This window comes from Mchenga conophoros, linkage group LG18 (assembly GCF_057382185.1).
Source record: "Mchenga conophoros isolate Kocher_MC1m ecotype Shallow Benthic linkage group LG18, M_conophoros_male_GT1.1, whole genome shotgun sequence".
NCBI classification, from domain to species: Eukaryota; Metazoa; Chordata; class Actinopteri; order Cichliformes; family Cichlidae; genus Mchenga; species Mchenga conophoros.
Genome location: NC_140543.1, coordinates 16,497,644 through 16,517,940, shown reverse-complemented (window position 1 = coordinate 16,517,940; position 20,297 = coordinate 16,497,644). Strand labels below are relative to the sequence as shown.

At 38.2% G+C, this 20,297-nt stretch overlaps 2 protein-coding genes across 2 annotated transcripts in view; one reads left to right on the top strand and one right to left on the bottom strand.

Annotated features, from left to right (window-relative positions):
* Nucleotides 1–2,619: 2,619 nt before the first annotated feature.
* On the top strand, nt 2,620–17,376 carry tmie (transmembrane inner ear). The gene is made up of 4 exons (XM_085253933.1): nt 2,620–2,954; nt 7,021–7,138; nt 12,464–12,613; nt 16,976–17,376. The coding sequence occupies exons 1-4, from the start codon at nt 2,844–2,846 to the stop codon at nt 17,263–17,265; spliced, it is 669 nt and encodes a 222-aa protein (XP_085110059.1). The 5' UTR covers nt 2,620–2,843; the 3' UTR covers nt 17,266–17,376.
* pth1r (parathyroid hormone 1 receptor) overlaps nt 16,389–20,297 on the bottom strand; it is a 45,478-nt gene continuing 41,569 nt past the window's right edge. Inside the window, exon 13 of the mRNA XM_085253932.1 lies at nt 16,389–20,278. Coding sequence (XP_085110058.1) covers nt 19,916–20,278 — 363 coding nt within the window. The 3' untranslated portion in view covers nt 16,389–19,915. The remainder of the gene's footprint in view (nt 20,279–20,297) is intronic.

Genomic DNA, 20,297 nt, shown 5'->3' with positions numbered 1-20,297 from the left:
TTGCACTACTTTTTGCCATTTTTGCAGGAAGAATAATACACATCTTTGAAGGAATTTATAGTTCTCTTGGAAGTACAAAAAGTAAGCAAGTGTGCCAGCCACCACGGCTATATAGATGGCAATATTGTACTGTTGAGCAGTTTCCTTTTCCTTCCCTTTGTTTTCTTATTTTTGCAATTCATGCTCACATATATCGACACTAACAGTGTTATCTCTAAACACAGATTATGTGACGTGCAAGATAATTACTTAGAATAGATGCACCATGGTAGAGTTAATCCAAGAAGCCAAAAGATCCCTGAAAGCAACAAAACCAAGAAAAAACAGATGTTGTAATCATTGCATTGAAATGAAATAGCATGTGTATATTATCATAAATTAATTAGCTTGTGACTTTGTTTTCTACCACTGTCTGCGATTTTTATCCTGTGGGATTTTTTTTGTGTTTGTTGCAGGTAAGTTCATTTCCTTACACTTTTCCATGATTCATTTGATAAGAGGGACCACAGGAAGTCTCATCTAATGCATTTGGCACCAGTGTATCAATATTCATTAGAGAAAACAAAGCGATATGTTGTTGTATAAATATTTTTGCTCACCATCAATTACGATCACAGTGGTATAGAATCAAACAAGATTTGGATTTGCTCAGGGCTTTGAGGTGCACTCAGTAGATATGTGAAGTGCTTCAAATGTAAAATATGAAGCTGGTGCTTCATTTTAATACTTTAACCTTGGTTAAAAAAACAAAAACAAATGTGTAATGGGTGTGAATTGGCTGTTCAGTCTTTCATAACCATCTCATTTTACATATAAAATGTCACAACAAAGCATCATTATCACTAAGGGTTGCTTCCCAGCAGACCTGCTTGCCGCATAAATATAATGCTAAGCTAGAGAGGAGACACTCACTGTGTAATATATATATATAGTCTGTGAGGGGAACACAATTTCAAAGACTTCTTTTAAACTGCCTGTGAGATAACATTTTTTGACGAATAGCAATTTCATGGCAAAAATAAAAAACAACAACAAAAAAGAAGCTTTGTGCAAGCATATTGCATTAAACAACAAGAAAGGCTCTTTCATACACCAGTGGTTGGACCTAACAGATCCTGCACTGGTATAGTGATTACATCCTACACCTCTGTCAGAAAGCCAATCACAGGGAGCTATTTCTGACTAATTCTGCATGCAGATAAGGGTTGTCATTATCACCGAAACCCCCTCAGGATGGGGCTTCTGCCTTCTAAAGTAGTGTATGTTTCTCAGTGATTTTGATCAGGGAAGTCAGATTCAAGTGTGATGGAGGAACAGAAGTGTGTGTTCACCCATCAGTTTAAATAATACACGATGTCCCTGTTTCTTTGGTGATTACAGGGACAATTCAGACTGTTTTTAGCTATAAAGAAAACATTCAAAGACAAGGTACTTTGTCACTGTTAATTAAAGACTTACTCAGGAATGTGAAAAGGGCTGGATGGCAAAAATGGAGCTATAATGACACCGAATCCACTTTGACTAATGACATTTCATGTCAAAGGGCCTATTAGACGTGCCCCGAGACATCAGCATGATACTCGAATCTATTTGGAAAAGCATCTCTCTGCAGGATGCGTCAGTCAGTCTCTTTGCAGTCATTTCACAGAAACCTTTATGTAATCTGTAATTCTCCACTAATAAAGCGGTATATGTGAAATTTGTGAAAATTCACGTTTACAGCAGAAGCAGATGAGAGTAGTGGGATAATTGATAATAAAAGACATATTGACATTATGTTCCATTAGTAATGAAACTGATGACTTACAAAAACAGAAAACCAGATATTGCTGTGGAAAGTATTAAATGTGTTTGAGAGCAAGATCAACAGCCAGTCTAATCAATATTTCATATTAACAATCAATCAGTTGAGTGTGTGTTATCCAAAGGTTCTTGTCTACAGAGGACTATCACATACAGTTTATTCGTCCAGGCTCCACATGGGGTATTACATCATTTGATTTTCACATCTCTTATCTGGTTTACTTGCCAGCTGCAACATGCAAAAACAAAACTGTTAAGAGGCAAACTGAGCATTCAGCAGAACCAGAGCATCGCATTGTTTCAGGGTTTGATGGAGACTAAAGTAGAGCTACAATAAAGGCAATATTGCACTAACAAGGTCGCTGGACAGCAAAGTTTAAAGCTCTTTAACACTGCAGTTGGATATAGAGTTAATGTAGGTTTGTGGTGTTGGCTCTTTTCTCAAGTATTTACCCTGTTGTGTTCATTTTCACATAGAAGTCATTCGTTTTTCCTCAGGCAAGTCCAACTTGAAAACGACAGCTTGGCTCGTCATCTTTTACCACACTGAAAGGATGAAGCTGTGAGGATTTTACACTTCAGCCAGGGGCAATAAAGGCGATGACTCACTCGTTCGCTTCTCTGTGTCTGTGCAGGCCAGCCTCATCATGTTCAACTGCACCACCCATCCCCCCCCCCCCCCCCCCCCCCCCCAAGTCTGAGTTAACAGCCTGTCCCCAGCAGGATGAGCTGGCTGTAAACCACACCAGGTCTGTTAATTAATTAATGTACCCTAACTGCAGGGCTGGTTCCCTCCATTCTAGTGGAGCAGTTTTCAGCTGGCTGCACTGGTGACTGCCGGTGCTTTTGGGTTCCTGCTCTGGTGTGACATAAAGGCAACAGATAGACATGACCGTGGATAGGAGGAAGACTTCATCACCATAGTCACTATTAATCACCCAGGGCCATTGTGGTCCTGTCCTGTAAACAGCGCAAGTGCAGGCAGAGAAAGAAGAGAGGAAGAGGGGGCAGGGTGGCTGCAGGGAGAAAGAGGGGAGAGAATGGTTGGGGATCAGCCTGTATGCCCGCCTCAGCTCCTACTGCGGGGCTGGGGAACAGTGCTGCTGTCTCAGTGTTTGTCCTCCGTGTTCTCCCAGATCCCGGATCCTGAGGTAAGAACCTGATACATCACCTTGTCCTCCACAGGTTCCTCTCAGAAAGAGCCTCGAGGTTTCTAAGTGACGAGTGCAGGTACATCGGCGTTTTAAGGGGAAGCCTAAATGTGTACGATTAATGCTCCTTTGTATTGCCGCCGTAGTTGTGTCTTGCCTTATTGGAGGAGGAGAGGGTGAACCTATGTTGAACCCTGATATATTATATGGGCTGACATGAACAGCCATGTCACACATGTTTAAATGGGTGCTCTTAGAGGGGAGCTAGGTGACTAGTACTCGAAGGGTTTTCGTGCTTTTGATCGGGATAGAGAAAAAAGAGTTACATTCAGAGAATTTGATTAGACCTGGCTACAAAAATGATCTGAAGTCCATTTTCTTAGGTATGAAACAATAAATGATGACTGCATGACTAAACATTCTTATAACATCAAGTCAATCAGTAGTAGTCAACTACAGGAACATGAAAGTGAATGAATTTTGTGTTGAATACTAATAGTGTGATATTTAATGTGTTCCACAAGGAAACAATATACCAATGTTTATCTATGACTCATTTTTGCATCAACATCCTCTGAACTTCAGTTTGCAGCAAACAGGTTTAAGAGAAAGATGAGAGAAAGCACGAGAAACGTCTAGTAACAGTCTCCCTCTTGGTGTTTGTGTGATGCCTTTTAAGAGCTTGAGACAGAAGATGGTTAATAAATAATAATAATGTTTGTTGTTGCTGTAGAGGACAGCAAAACTATTTTCTAGTAAGCATGTGCTAAATGTAGAATTAAATATAAGGCTTTAGATTTCAGGAAATTGTTTGTCCATATTCTTTGTGCATAATATTGGTCCTGTACTTCATTACTTGAGTAATTGGCCTTTTGCTCTTATATGTTGAGTCATTTTTAACCAAGTGCACACTTTTCTATTTTTAGGTATTAATCCCTTGTTCTTATACTAATGTTCCTTGATTAGTCCCCAGAGGTTTTCCTTAGCGGAGCAAATCAGAACTATTATTTGAGGGAGAATATTCAATCAAGGCTTTGAAGATTTAACATACCAACTAATCAGCCAAACATCCAACAAATAAAAATGTTTTATAGATTTAGGTATGTAATCATTAACATTGGGGTTACTTGAGGTCATTTTGTGCTTGTTGTTTCACTGAAAGAAAAAAAAAGGCAAATAAATAATTAATAAAATAAGAAATGTCCTCAGGAAGAAAGTACTTAGCATTACACAATCACTCTTAAAGAAAAACAGTTGTTTTATTAGATGTGCAAAATATCCTCAATAAGTGAGTTGCACACACACACACACACACACACACACACACACACACACACACACACACACACACACACACACACACACACACACACACACACACACACATACAAAACATTTTTTGGCAACTTCTCTGTTAAAGATCACAGCCCTTCTTGTATCCTGCTCAGTGCATAAACGGTGCAGACACCCTGAAGCCGTGTACACTGTCACATTTGGCGTGTTTGCTTGTTATCAGTTCTTTTTAGACTAGAGTAAACAAACTGGTCCTTTTGCACTGGCGCTTTTAAAGCAAGCAGAGATATCCTGGGAAGTTGACGAGCGCTTGTTTTTAATTTCTAGTATGATAGTGACATCTCTCATCCTTTTTAGTATTTTAACTGACTTACCCTTCCCATCAACTGTTTCCTTTTCATCTCATCCTATGCTGCTGTTTATCACGTGTATGATATCACCATTTTAGTTTATTTTTGAAACTTTGATTTTTTGTGGTTCATCTCATAATTCTGTTACACATAAAGGCAACAAATGCAATAATGTCCATTTTCTGATCTGTTCTCTGTTGGTTTATGGACTAAAGTGTAGAGTTTCCAAAACAGCCTTGTATCATCAAATCAAGTGATCGATACAGAGGAGACAGGGAGAAATCTACTCAGTAATTTTATCAGGGAACCGGCCCTCTGATGGCTGTGGTAGTACCGATCCAAGTCATTGATCTAGCAGGAAGACAAGCGCATACTACAGCCAGTTTCTACACTTATTGTTCCCTAATCCACAGCTCTGGAGAGAGCTTTGAAATCACAAAATAGTTGGTCTTGGACGGTAACAAGAAAAACTTTGTACAACATGCGAGACATCTCAGAACACTGAGAAAGTTTATGGAAAGCAGGCAACTTGTGCAACACATTCACTGCTGTCACTGTGGGTACTTGTTTTTAAGGGGGACCATGTAAGTTCACATCTGGCATGGAAACATACAGGGGGTTTGGGGAGATTTCCTTAAAGAAATACTAAAGATCCTTTTTATGGAGGACTGAAAGTGTCATTAAAATATTAGAGAAATAAAATGCAGTCACACTAACAGAATGTACAATATGAAAACATACATTCAGAATAAAAATTAATCAAAAGTTAAATATTTGACTAAATTACATATTACTTTTTAAAAATTATAGTATATGAGATTTAAAAAAGATTTTGAATATGAAGCAACAATAAATACTTTGCATAAAAATACAATTTGATCATCTTAAAGTGTTACAAATAAATCTAAGAACATAATGAAAATGTATATTAAAATGCAGTTTTTAAAAGAGAGCTACAAAACATTCACAAATTGTTTTAGGAATGGAGCACATGGATCAACATGTATAGGAAAGACTAAATGAGAGGAATACAGGAATAGGAAGCAGGGGGTTCTGTTCAATTTCTCTTTTCAAACTACATTTTATTATTGTAATTAATTATTTACTCACTACATACTTATGGATGGCTTTATGTTTAAATTTAATATATTTTTCATTTAATACATTTGGTTTATTAATATTATTAATTAATTAATTTATTTATTATTATTAATACATTTAGTTTATTTAATTTAATACAATTTTTCATTTTAACAACATATTTATGGATTAATATATTATTTGAAAATGATTTCAACAATTTCTGTTCCATTCACTAAGTTAACAAGGGAATTAGTTTTTATTTATAGCTATTTATTTTCTATTTATTTACTTATTTTCCAAATCCATATATTTATGCCTTTTTATTTATTTATTTTATTTTATTTTATTAGCCTTTTTATTTGTACGATAATTGATTAAACAATTTTGTTAGAAAATGCTCTGATAATTGTTTGCTTTGTCTCTTGGGATTTTCTTACAGTACATCTATATATCAAATGTACTGCATGCGTGTGGCTGTCAAAATGTGTTTCTGTGGCCCAGTGAGTGTGATTTCACAGGTGTCATCAAACTGAAAGAGTTCAAAGATAAGACTCAGCACTGCCTACTGATGGAATAATGTTGTAATGACTACTGTGTACTCATGAGTTGGTGGTGACGGCATTTAGGGTTGATACGATCCCAGCACCAGATGGTGTCTATAATTATATGAGTTCATTATATGGGTTCATTTTGATATCAGCTATAAAGCTTTAATGTTTTATTATCATGAAATTGTGTTAAGAAAATCTACAATCTGTGGACATGTAAACATTTGCCAAAGTATCTTTGCCAGGTAAATACAATATGAGCTACACTGTAGTTGTTGTTAATAACTGAAATGATGTTGAGGCGCTAACATTGCTCGGAATGAAATGTGAGGCTGTACAAGGACATACAGTACAAGGATGTTGGCAGCACACTTGTAGTAAATTCACAGAAAGGAGGCAGATATTATTCCTTAATGCTTCATCCAGCTGTATGCTGAAGAATCAATGCCCGTCTGACTTCAACCCTTATTTCTTATCTAAATGGTAATGCTTTGTGACAATATGACAGATTCAAAAACTTTTCATTTTACTTTGAGTCAGAAAAGATTGCAGAGTGACTGAAAACTCGAACACCAAGTACTTTACTGACATGCTGCATTGCCTAAAGAATGAAGTATCACAGTGAAAACTAAAAATAGTTCTCTGAAATTTGAGGTCCTCTAAGATCGTGTTGCTCCTTGAGCTTTGCACTGTTGTTAATCCTTTTTTTTTTTGTGAAGATTTATTTTTAGTTTGTGTGCAGATATATAAAAAACAGTTGATGCTCTCTCTCTCTCTCTCTTTTGCCCACAGCTTTTACCCACAGATCCCCCAAAGAAGCCCGACCCTGTCACTTCAGAGACCGTTGTTTTCTGGGGGCTGCGGTTATGGCAGGTCATTGGTATCTTTTCCATGTTTGTTCTGGCAGTTGGTTAGTATATCTCAGGAAATCACTTTGTTGTCACCTTCACAAATCATTCATAAAGAAAACAGCTATCTTGAGATGTAGCCGCAGAATGCAAATGTCCTCAATTATGAGTTCACGATGTGATAATCAAGCACAGTGTGATTGATTATCACAATAATACTGATATTATGTCAGCAAATGGAACAATTTCACTAAGCAGCTGATAAGAACAACTGCAGGATGAGGGCAGAGATACTTTGTTTTGTTTGTTTGTTTGTTTTATTCTGGCAGATTTGTTTCAGAAAACAGTTCAAGTCTTCATTCTTATCTGCATTTTGGCCTGAATGGAGTCTTTGGCATGCTCACATTGGCAGTGGTAGCATAATGACATTTAGCAGGTTACACATTTGTTCCCTGATGCAGTTCAGCCGGGGCTAATCATTAATTGCATATTAAAAAGGAATACTGTAGGGGAGACACCACATCATTTGCTTTTGAGATACTTCACCAATCATTTTTTAGAAAACATGACCTCCCGGTGCATTTAGATGAAATAATAATTTTACCACATCCTAAAGAACTTGATTGATAAACAGTCCTAGTGCCACTGTGAAACATGTCACTGTGCAAGCAAAAAAATAATAACCCTGCTTTCATGCAAGCTCTTGGTGCCATGATGGGTTATCATGACCACTGGCCTTAGACACAAAAATGCCATGGGCCTACTTACCTACTCATGCAGAGAGTAAACACTCCATGTGCCCTTTCTGAGAACATGGATTTTGGTTGCACAGTAACACAAGGAAACTTACAACCACGCAGAATGTGTTATTTTGACCTCATAGTTTTCATTTTGTAATGTTAAATTTCTGCTATTTTGTTATGTTCTATGTATTCTGTATATACAGTATATAATATTTTACAGCACGATTTTACATCTTAAGGATTCAGACATACTTTAATTGAAATAAAACTGGAAACCCGGAAGAAATGTCTGACTTAAAGCATTGACTTTCTTCTGGGAAAAGTCACTGCTCAAATCAATCAAGTCCAACTACCAGATCATAAGTGATAGGCTGTTTGGGTGTGTTCGTCTTATCCTTAGATAGTTTCTAACATTGTGAATATTTGCCAAAAGGACTGTTCTCCTTGAAAGGCCCTGATAAGAAGCGACATATTATTATTAGCAGCTTTTTTCTCTGGAGTTGTCTTTATCCCTCTTAACCCTATCTGGTAGTGCCACCCCAGGCTTCACCGCTATCACTCATCCCAGAGCTGCAGCCCTACTGTAAACTTGGGCTAGCAGCATCAGGTCCTTCAAGCAGACAGGACTGTAGCACTGACAGAGCAGCTGCTGACAGTTTATGGTTTGTCCACCTACCAAGTCTGCATTTCCCCCATGCACGTCTTATTTCTCTATGTTGACCTTTCACAGAGACATGTATTCAGCCGGCATCACATTGATTTGACCTACTCATCATAGGCTTCTTTTCATAAATAAACTCACACCCATTGTTCATAGACCACTGGGAGTCAATTGACCTAAGTGAAGATACCACAACAGACTCTGTGGGTTATCTGTCTTGGCTGGCTATTTATGAAAAGATTTAGTAAACATGCATTTTCTCAAAAAAAAAAAAAAGAAGAAGAAAAAAATGACATCCACAAATATCCATCAAGTCAATTCTCATATTCAAACTACAGTTTTGACTAGAGACCAACACAGGCCAAAGCACTGGAGACACTGAGCAACGGGACTAAATCCTCGAACTATGCAAAATACAGATTTTACAGTGAACAATGCAAAAGGGAACTAAATAAAAACACCGAACAGCAAAATAAAGCGCTAACATAATTGGCAGTACAGTAATACAAAAAACATATGACATCTGCTGCCAGCAATCATCTATCTATCTATCAGCATGCAGACCCACAAAATCAGTGATTCAAAAGTACAATACCTCAATAAAACCATTAAATCCATGAACGCCACAGGTGTAGCTTTTCTGATAAACTCATTTATACACCTACAACTGTTCAATAGGTGATGCTATTCAGTGGTTTAAAAAGTAATTGAGCGTAATTAGTACTGAAAGCTTAATCCATACAGTGTTTAACAAATTTCTTAGACCCTCGCCATAAAAACAAGAAAACACAAATATTTAAGAAATCTTTCAAAACTTGACAAAAATACTTTTTTGTTAAGCAAAAACCAAATTTTGTTCAATTTTTTTGTATCCAAATTTGAGCTGACACACTGCACAGAAAGTAATCAAAAATAACGCACCTGCACGGCATCCGCAATCATGCCCCGCCGACTTAAATATTGTACTGGGTCCTGTGGTTGGGTTGTTGTTGTTGTTGGTGTTATGTTGAGCTGGCAGCGGGAGAGCTGCAGCTCTGAGTGCGAATGTACAGCAACCGTGTAGGGATTAATAAAAACTTATCGAAATGCCACTGGGTCTGCCGTGGACGTTTACAATGTGATGTTTACAACTTATGGTTATTAACGGCGATTCATCTGCTGATTATGTTTTTCTCAATTATTTGGTTTGAAATTATTTAAAAAATCTCAGGGCTCAAAGTGATGTCACCCCAGTGCATGGTTTTGTCCAACCAACAGCCCAAACCTCACAACATTACCCAATTAATGAAAAGCAGGTTTTAAAATTGTGTATAAGACATGTCATCTGCAAAGGCATTGATGGCATGGCCAAATATTTTTGCAATATTTGTGGAATTTCAGTGTCTAGTAACGGTCTCTAAAACATGATTGAGACAAACCAAGAAAACAAGAAGCTGGGAACTTGCAAAGTGGGGCTAACTTGTCAAAGCAGGTGATAGGGAACAAGTTATAGCTTAATGACACATTATTAGCTATTTGATCACCTAATCTACACTCGTTTCATGTGTCTGTGCATGTATGAGAGCCCACTTGCCCTTCATGCATGTGTCATCAAAGAGACTCATGGGGAAAAAGGTACAACAAGAGTAACTAATCCTCCATCGTGTCCACAGTTGCACATGCATACTTCCTGAAATGAATATAATCTCCGCCTGAGAGGCTCTACTTTTATTTTTGCTCCCCTCTGCTCTCTGTTGCACCATTTGTGTGCATTTGTGTGTCCTCTGCTCCACTTGGAGACACGTGGAGAGGAGTGGAGAAGACACAAATGGAGCCACGAGGAGGGGATTTGGTGTGCAGAAGCTTCCCTGACAGTTTTAATCTTTTTAATTGCTTTGTTCTTGATGCTGCTTTTCAATGTGCTGCATATATTTTAAGCATTATGTTATTTTTTTCTTTCCCCTTACCCTTAAAGTCCCGACTGTGTCCTAAACCTCTTGTTTTCCTCTCTTGCTTAAAAAGGCACACACAGTGGCAGTCTCTATGTCTGACTTCATCTTGCAAGAGCTCTTTCCGATACCATGGGAGAGTGTAGGTGGAGGCTGTGGGCAAAAGACGCAGGGAAGAGGTGCAGATTAATTTGCATATTCATCAATGTGCATATACAAAATGAGCCAAAGGTGTTGAGTTACAGCTGAGCCTTTTTAAGACATGAATGAATTATCCTCGTGTACATAAATAAATAAGTAAAAAAAAAAAATCCTAAGTATATACTTTGGATCTTTAATAGTTTATTGAGTGCCTGGGGGGTGGCTGTTTTAAAGCTAGGACTATCGTTTCATGCATGAAATGTTATGGTTTTTAAAAATTATTTTAGAAAATTAACTAGATAGTTGCTAATTAATTTTGTGCTCAATCAACCAAACATTTTATCTCTACTTCTATAGACAATGTAATCTGTAAAAGGGCTCTACATGCATGGCTGCTTCTGCTTCAGTAACAAACATAAAAGCATAGCAACAATTTAACAATACAATATACAAAACCTATTCAATGTGCACACAGCGGTTTGTAACAATAGAAAGCCTTTCACAAACTTACACTTTACACTCGCACATGCAGAGACCCAGACGGGCAAATATGACTAAACCTAATCTAACATTCTAACTAGATTCTTCATAACCAGCATTTTGGTAAATAAAGATTAATTATGGATGTTTCATTCACCGCTCCCTGCTGAGCATGCCATGTTTGAGTGATGAAAGAGAGAGCAAGACTAGAAGTAGCATGCAAGATGTAGGATGCTATTAAACATATCCTGTGGCTGTGTACCTTCTCTCCAGCTAGAATTACAAAAGAAAAAGAAAATATACCAATCAATGTTAAAACTGTCACCAGTAAGTCCAATGGATGTGGGGAACTAACAAATGGTGTCTGCGGGGAAATTGAAGCAGAATTAGAGGGACAAAATAAATAAATTTATCACCATTTTAACTTTAAAAAACATGACCAAGCAACAACTGTCATGAAAAACAAAATGAAATACGGCAACAGACTTTGAAGCTGATCAGCTCAACACATCAATCCAGAAGAAAATTCACATTCACCAGGGAGTAGGCAACAAACACCACAGCTCAGTCCCTGTCAGGACAAAGCTCTCTGGCACTGGCTGTCTTCTCCTCAGCTTAAGTACTACCACAGCTGATTGCTGAGTGGAGCCAGCTGCTCACTGGCTCCACTGGAAGGTGGGCTGTACCGAGACCGGGAAGAGCAACACAGCAAACCAACACAGCAAAACTACAGTTGGCCTGCTAAACATGTAACACAGTTACACTTCATTATGCAGCCATGTGGCTGTGGTGCAACTTCATCACACGTCAGCATCGGTTTCAGTCAGTTAGTCATTGAGGGATGTGTTTAGAACAAGAAGCACTCACAGGCGTTTTTAGACATTTTCTCCCTCTTAGTTTGCATCTTTGTGTAGAGAGATTCATACTGCAGCAGGATAATGAGTCCAAGTGAACCAGGATTAAGGAGCACTCATGGACTCCTCAGTAGCTCGACTTTACTCACCACTGAATATTTGAGGAAGCATTTGTATGCTGACAAAGCAAAACATGTCACAAAACATTCTTTGGAACTTTGTCCGGTAATGGTAGGATAGGGTAAGGTATTTTCTTGCACACACCTCCAGCTTGATTGCTTTCTGTCATCAAAGAATGGGAGGAGGACGACCAAAACACCAAACAAATACAAAGATATTCTGAAATCTATTTATTTTTTAAACATTCAGTCAGAATGTTAATATATATTGTATTTTGCTTATATTCATTTGTAATGTGGAATTTATAAAAATGTACCTTAGTATTCTCAGTGTTTTGGACCCCACTGCATATTGTGACTGCCACTGCCCCTTAAGTTCTTATTGATCATGTAAGGTGTTATTAAAATGTCTTATTCAAATAACGCCACCCTGTCTTTATCCTTGTTCTTCTCTCCTTTAGTCATCACTCTGTGCTGTATATTCAAATGCCGAATTCCCAGAACAAAAAAGGAAATTGAAGCAAGGCATGCACAAAGGCAGGCTGCCAAGAAATACGCCAACACATTAGAGACAGTGCCACCTCTTAATGAGCTGACTGAGATCCCAGGCTGTAAGTACCCCTCTCTCATATCTTTCAAATATTAATATGATAGTATTAGATTGGTTTATAATTGAGTTATAATTGCAAGCAGGTACCAGCTACCAGCTGCGGAAGTTCACAAGAACTGTCCTACTCCTTAAATACTTCAACTACCAGTTCCTTCAAATGAGAGAAATGATGGATAACTGCTTGAATTTTCCATGCATTCCTCTTGAACCATTAGTGAAGTGCACAGAGATAGACAGAGAGAGACATCAGACTCCCTTAGACCAAAGCACATCGCAGACATGGATGGGGGGGTAACACTGGTGACTTCAGTTCTGTATGGATGAGTTACAATAGGAATTTGGGTTTCTATCTACAATCACAGAAGTTTTTCTCTCTAGTATTGCAGTTCTGCTTTGTGATTAAGATCAAGGACAGCTCTCTTTTTACATAACTTATTTTCTAGGATAGCTTTGATTTATTAAACTTTTGCTGTCTCTTTTTTTTCACCTCACAAAATGTTTCACACTTGGTTAAAGTCTTCTTCTGATACTTTCATGTACTCTTCTCTTCTCTTCTCTTCTCTTCTCTTCTCTTCTCTTCTCTTCTCTTCTCTTCTCTTCTCTTCTCTTCTCTTCTCTTCTCTTCTCTTCTCTTCTCTTCTCTTCTCTTCTCTTCCAGCTGCCCCTGATGCTTCTGCAGTACAGACACTCTCTGAGCAGGTTCAAACTCAGAGTGCTAACAACAGCCAGCCCTCAGTTGTTAGGGTCAGTGAGGAGCATCCCAGCTCCCTCACTTTGCCAGAGACAGCATGATATTTTCCCCCTCCTTTTCTTCAGCTCTTATCTTCCTTCAGACACTTCTCTTGGCTAAATCGCTTTAACAAAAAAAAACATAGCATGCACATTGGCAGCTGCTCTAAAAGTCCCCTTCTTGCATTTATCACACATGCATCAGCCTGTTCGATATTTAGTGCATCTGGTTTTCCTTGAATGAAATTTAAGAGAAGCTCAACCAGAAAAGAGCATCTCTCATTCAGCTGCTTACCTCATCACTTTTGAACTAGTCAGAAATTAGAGTACCGGTACAATCTAATCTAACTTCTCCAAACTTTGCTTGATAGTGAGTTTTAATGGAGCTGAATAGTAGGTATTGTGCTGCTTCTGTGAATGTAACTACTCTGGCTCTATAGGGCAGCTTGGCTTTTGTAGTCCATACTGTATGTTCTTGTGTACTTATGTCCCTAAATGTCCCAATATTTTTTTGCTTCATGTTGATGAAAATGTGGATTTCAAGACAAAACGGATTTGATCAGAAATTCTGAAGACAGGATATTGCTATTACAAAATCATTGTAAACTGTAATGAACGTACCACGCCTCGTATCTATTGTTTGTGCTCTGTGTTTGTCTCCGTCCCTCTCTGTCTGTTTGCTTCTCCAAAGTGGTTTTAAATAAAGCAAATCAAGCACGCTCTCTTTTTCTAGTGTATATGGACGATCTGCACGGCACTCCTGGGTTTAATTATTTGAACGATTAAGTGTTCTTATTCTTACAAATGTTCTTTGGTGCGTTTCCTCAAAGATGGTGCTTTCTTAGGTAAGAATAATGGCAAATAACCACAGACAGCTGTCACTTCCTGTTCCTCTAGGTGCTATATCATGTAACAGTACATTAACTATTTATTGTAAAAATCAGAAAAAAGAAAAAACAACACAATCAGCAGTCACTGAGTTGCCAGGTGATCATTTATTAAAATAAGACCTGCATTTGGGCACATGATGACTCTGCTGTGGTCAAAGCATCCAGAGTTTTATACTCTCTAGTGTCAACCAAAAAATGTTGGTCCAATATGCACTGGAGTAAATATTCTGTTATTGGCTATAAACTGAGTGACCATATGTCTTGAAGTGGGGCTGAAGGGAAACAAAAGAGTGAAAACATATATGCTTGTGCTAAAAAAAACACACCACAGTACACGGTTTACAAAAGAGGAGCACTAACACACAAGCAAACATGCAAATTGCTGCCTCTCTCCGGGGAATATAACCAGCTGACACAACGCCAAGTTTTTAAGCAGTAAAATCTGACAAACCAAATGACCCTGTAAGTAAAGAAAATAAAACGAATCCTGTGTTGCTGAATGTAAGACAGCAAATATGTTAATATGAAGCTCAGGATTAAAAGTTTTGCGAGTTTTTTCTTCTACAATGAGGTTTTGATTATGCAAAGCAACATCAAATTCATGAAATGCTTTCCCGAAGTAGGCTAATCGGTAAAAGTAGCACTGAATTATTAATTAAATGTTACAAATGAGGATCAAGAAGTGTCCACTCCTATTTTTTGGATATGTGTGTGGATATCAGATCTGTTTACAAATCAGGAATAAAATAGGTTCATTGCATAAAAGTAAAAAAAAAAAAAACATAAAACAAAAACGCAGCTAAACAAAAAGGCAGATATTGTGAGCATCTGTAAAATGAGCCGAGTTGGTTTTCACGCCACTAAAATGTCAGGCATCCTGTGTCACTTGCATGCACCTACTAGCTTCAAGCATATTGGCTCCAAAAATGAAATCTGTGGAAAGAAAGTAGTGAGCATCTCTGGCTTCACAGCCTGTATCTGTTTCAACTACTGTTACAGTGAGAGATGGAAGCCTCAGAGCGTTAGCGTCAACTTATTATCTCTCTCTCCCCATCTCTCTCAGAAACACTCACAGAAGACAGTTGTGAAACAGTTCCTCCAATTTGTCGTCTTCGCTTATCTACCATCATCTCTCATCCAGAGCTGCTGCTTCTGGAGCTCAAAGTGAATAGTTTCAAGTAGCTGGAAATGAAGACATTCCCGTGTGTCAGCCAGTAGTTGCATCTTTTGTTTGTAAGAAATCAAATGCATTTCTCGCACATCTGCCCCCCTCAGACAGTAAGGAAAACATAGTTTGATGCGCAAAGACTTCCAAAAACAACTTTAGTCTTATTACAAGCCCATCTCAGGGCAAGATAAAAAGTTATTGTTCTTAAACACTCACTGTTTATGATGTCTTTGTGGCCATTTTTAGCTGAATTTGTCAAAATCTTAATACACTTATTGAGATGGAAGTCACTTTTTAATTTTCTAAATGTCACAACTCTAAAATTCACTAAGCCTTCATGTTTTATCAAAAATTGTGCCAGTTTTATCCACGCTGAACATCTGACATTTAATAGTGAGAGTCAGAGCCTTTCTTAACCTTAAACTAACCCACCGCAGTAAGTAAACAACAGGACACTGGCAAAATGGCACAAAGCCTACATGTCTGACATTGGAATTTAAATGACATATGAGTCTGATGGACATGGGATCAAAATGTTGGAAATTTAAATGCTTGTTTCTGCTCGCCAGGTTCAATCATAACCCGTCTGATAGCTCTAGAAGAAACCAAGAGAAAAGAGCTTTACAGTCGAGGATAATAGCAGAAGACAGCTTCAAAATATGGAAACACAAAGAAATCTATTCACAGACATTCTTATGGTTGCTTGATTATTTTAAGTCAGCTGGATTCACCCACTTCAGCTAAACGGGGGACTGAATGATCTTAGGTTTACTCCGAGTCCCTCTGGCAGCTTTTGACATTTGGTGTGTGTTTGTCATTTGGTTTCTTGGCCTTTGATTATATAGCCAGTGTTTTTTGCAGCTTTTGGAAAAATCATACAAAGAAGAAGAAAAAATAGAAGAAACCATATTTCACTCCAGCTCGCCGTCTGTATGTCCTTTGAGGAATTTTCACAGTTGGTCCTAATGAGTGTTACATTGTTGGGTGCCCATCAATCCTTGTTGGTGGAGTTTATATTCACTTAGTGTTGATAAAGTGTGATAACCTTGGATATATCCTTGTTTAGTGTCTGTCTGAGATTAAGATGAGGACACTTATACCAGCAACACATCTGGCAAAAATCAAACAAAGACGAGGGCTAATATATAGGGCTAGCGAGCCAGGCAGGGTGATATTTAAGATGAGACAAGATAAAAATACATTTTATTTTACTTAAATGTATCGTTCTCCAATACTAAACTGCTTTTTATGCGATATGCATCTTCAGTAGCTCTGTTGGCCTCAGCCTCAAGATCTCGCCTCCTGAATAATAATGAGCGAAAACAAACCTGATTGTTAACTTTGGCTCTCCTGTTCTCATCTGTTAAGCACTTCAAACAATCCCATTAAAAGAATAAACAGACAATGGTTATTAGAAAAGGTGGAAACAGATGCGCCTTCATTATATTCAACCTACTTAGCCCAACACTCCGCTGGATTAAATTTTCCCACCCAATTAAAATTAGAGGCAGAGAGTGTCGACGATACCTGATGTCGCTGTGAAGCCTTTAACCCTTTTTCTTTTTTTTTCCTGCAGCTGCAAAAGCAGAAGCCACTGAGGAGGTAAAAACAGTTTCTGGGAAGGTGGATGCTGAAAAAGGAGAGAAAAAGACCAAGGAGGGCAAGAAAGAGGGCAAGAGTGCCAAAGAGGGGAAAGGAGATGAAAAGGACGCATCTACAAAGAAGAAGGGTGAAAAAGGCGAGAAGGGAGCATCCAAGAAGGAAGATGGGGACGGGAAAGGGAAGAAACCAGGAGAGAAGGGAGACAAAGGGGAAAAGGGAGCAAAAGGAGGGGCTAAAGGAGGGGGCAAGAAAGCTCAAAAGTAAACTCTGCTTTTCTGTAAATACCGGGAGAAAAAAATCCAATTTTTTCACTGGGAACATTTTGAAACTCTTTTTCTAAAGTGGAATTTGTATATTATATTGATAATAAAATATATGCGGATACATTATTACATTATTGATGTTTGTGTCTTATTAGGATATGAAAAGACAGTAGAATTATAGATTTATTATCTTATTCACAATTCACTGATGAACAATAGAGATCAGAAAGCATCCTCCAATCTCATCTGAAGTTTACACTGGTATCTACAACATGCCTACATCACAAAGGAGTGAAGAGAGAATGACTGAATGATGTGTCACTGCCCGCATTACAGTATCTAAAGCATGAAGACTATAAAGTCAAGTCCACTGAGTACACTTCGGCACAAGATAAATAAATGACAATGGAATACACATTATACTTCCATGAGAGGTATTTGAAACAATGAAATACAACCTTAGCTCTACGGTTATTGGCCCTATTGTACACTTGATTCCAAAACACAATCTTTTTACATAATACAATCAGAACAAAACACCATATTAAAGGGTATTAAAGTGGTCAAAGAGAATTTTCCAAGTGTTCTTGATTTACAAAAAAAAAAAAAAAAAAAAGATCTTCATGCTCTGACATTGCCCGACCTCTGAGTGAAAAACTGGATTATACAACAGTAACATGGTATACTCTTTGATGGTCTGCAAATTAGGCTAACTTTCAGTTGTCACAAGCCTGGGAGAAATGCATTAAATTACCCATTATAAAGGATACAAATGGATGATAGATATTTAAATCTTCTGTGGCAGCAAGGTACGGTAACATGACTTTATAAAGGTTTCCCTCAGTCTGTCTTTTTCTATTTTCATCACTGCGGCATGCAGCCACCTGTAATTACTATTGTAGTCAATCCAGTCAAGCTTACGTCATAATTATAGCAGAATGAAAATGTTCCTTTTGACTGTCAAAAGCAGCTAGGAGCTCTATGGCAAACGGGAATTTGTTATATGACACTGAAATTGTAAGTTCAATCATTCTTGGTTTTGGTCTTTTATATATAATAGCAAAATATTTTTTTAAAGACAAGAAAAAAATAAAATATTACTGCAAAATTAAGACAATCTGGTCACTGTAAACGTGATGGTGGAGGATAATACAAATAAAATCTTCAGTATAACCTCTTCTCTGGCAGCTTATCATGTCTTTTCTCTTTGGTATAATAGATCATGTGAGCTACCCTGCCAATCATGCAGGCTAAGTATAGTAAATTACAAAGATATTCAACTGTTCTGTTTTGGCCTATGTACATAACCAAATATTGCCAACATCCCATAAACCAATACATGAAAAAAACAAAAACATCAAAACAGCTTTATAACATATAACATATCCATACATAGGAACACTTTAAGCTCACAATTAGAATGTATCTCTGATTTTTGTAAACATCGTGACTCGTATATACATCATAGAAGCAGCACAACACTGGACTGACTACCTGTAAAAAATACTGTGTAGTAGTAACTTCAGTTTTTTTTCTCTAGAGCATCACAAATATCACTCCTAGAATCCCACGGGGAATTTAAGACTCTTTGTTTCCTCCTTAAATTAATATTCCTCTGGAATATTAATAAGACTGTTGCCTCCATCCTGTGCCTTCTAATAGGGCTTCATCTTTTGACAACTTTGAGAATATATCCAGTATATACAGTTTTCCTTTGAGTTACATGACGTTACTCAGAGAAAAGGGTTGTCTGCAAAGACATTCTTACTTTGGTGTTTTTAGTTTGGCCGTGTGAGTATTAACATTTTATATGGACAAAAAACTAAGAACTAGTACATTCATTTTAACCATTCAAAATCTGTGGAGTCAGAGGACTGAATACTGGGTGGGGGGAGCGGTGTGTGAACGGAAGAGAAACACAAAATAATCTTTTATGACACACATGGATCCTCTGGAGCAAAAAGCTGACTATGCTAAAACACCACTTGAACAGTATAAAAATAGGTGTGCAACAACAGAGGACTTCAATTACCTGAGTAACTTCCCTTTTACGCTGAAGTGGATTTAATCCAATGCAGAACAAATGAGATTCCACACCAGGAAACATGAACACGTCTCAACAAGTAGGATTAATAGTTTTAAAGCCACACGTAATCTTCATTCAAAACTTCCTGATTAAATTGCCAACATTTTTGCCTCTGAGAGCGCTCAGTACCCACCTGGCTTTACTTTGGTGATTAAGGGTATTCTTGGCCATTGTAGTAACTACAAAACCCCAGTTTTTACTTATGCACAAAAAAAAATGACCACAAGATGATTGCTTCCAGAGGAAACATAAATGAAGGATAACAACAGTTATGGCAGTGAATAAGAAGTAAAGAACGGCAGTCCTCTTCTCAACATTTTACACATTCAGTGTGGCAGGCGGTTGGTGAAAGAGTTATTTGCTGCAACAACGACAGTCATCACCCATCAAATAAGCCCGCAAAAGCGATACGGCCTTTCTGCCTCGAGCCTCATCGCTTGGCAATGTTCCGGCTCAATTCACAGGAGAAAAAAACTGGCAGTGTCGATGCATGCAGGCATCCTGAGACTGTTTCGTGATGATTTTCTTTCCTCGATTTTCACCGACAAAGACAGCGTCCTGCAGGTCACATGACTGTCTCCCTCTCCTCCTCAACCACGGGCGAGGGTTTTTCGTCCTCACAAGGCCGAGTATGCGCAGAATGCTCTTCGGCTGGAATGTGGAGCTCCTGTCCCGATGACGGTATAGAGTTCTCTGACACGGAGCCATTTTTCACATACCCAGGGAGGTTCCTGTGCCCATTCACAGGCGCCGGTCCCAGCCTCGTGGTGAGGTGGAGGCCCAGCGGTCCTCTGGCAGTGACATTGGTAACACTGGTGTGTGATACCATAGGTCCATAGCTGTAAGTGTTACTGCCGCTTCGAGCTTTTCTTTTGAAGTCCAGGGCTAGAGTTCTCCTGCTCCAGGACTTTTTTATCTCAGCTTGCACCTTAGAAGAGAAAATACTT

Excerpts from the sequence above, each read along its gene's own strand:
- tmie (XM_085253933.1), top strand. The coding sequence starts at position 2,844 with ATGGTTGGGGATCAGCCTGTATGCCCGCCTCAGCTCCTACTGCGGGGC. Across the intron at positions 2,955-7,020 it reads CCCAGATCCCGGATCCTGAG|CTTTTACCCACAGATCCCCC; the intron begins GTAAGAACCTGA and ends TTTTGCCCACAG. Across the intron at positions 7,139-12,463 it reads CATGTTTGTTCTGGCAGTTG|TCATCACTCTGTGCTGTATA; the intron begins GTTAGTATATCT and ends TCTCTCCTTTAG.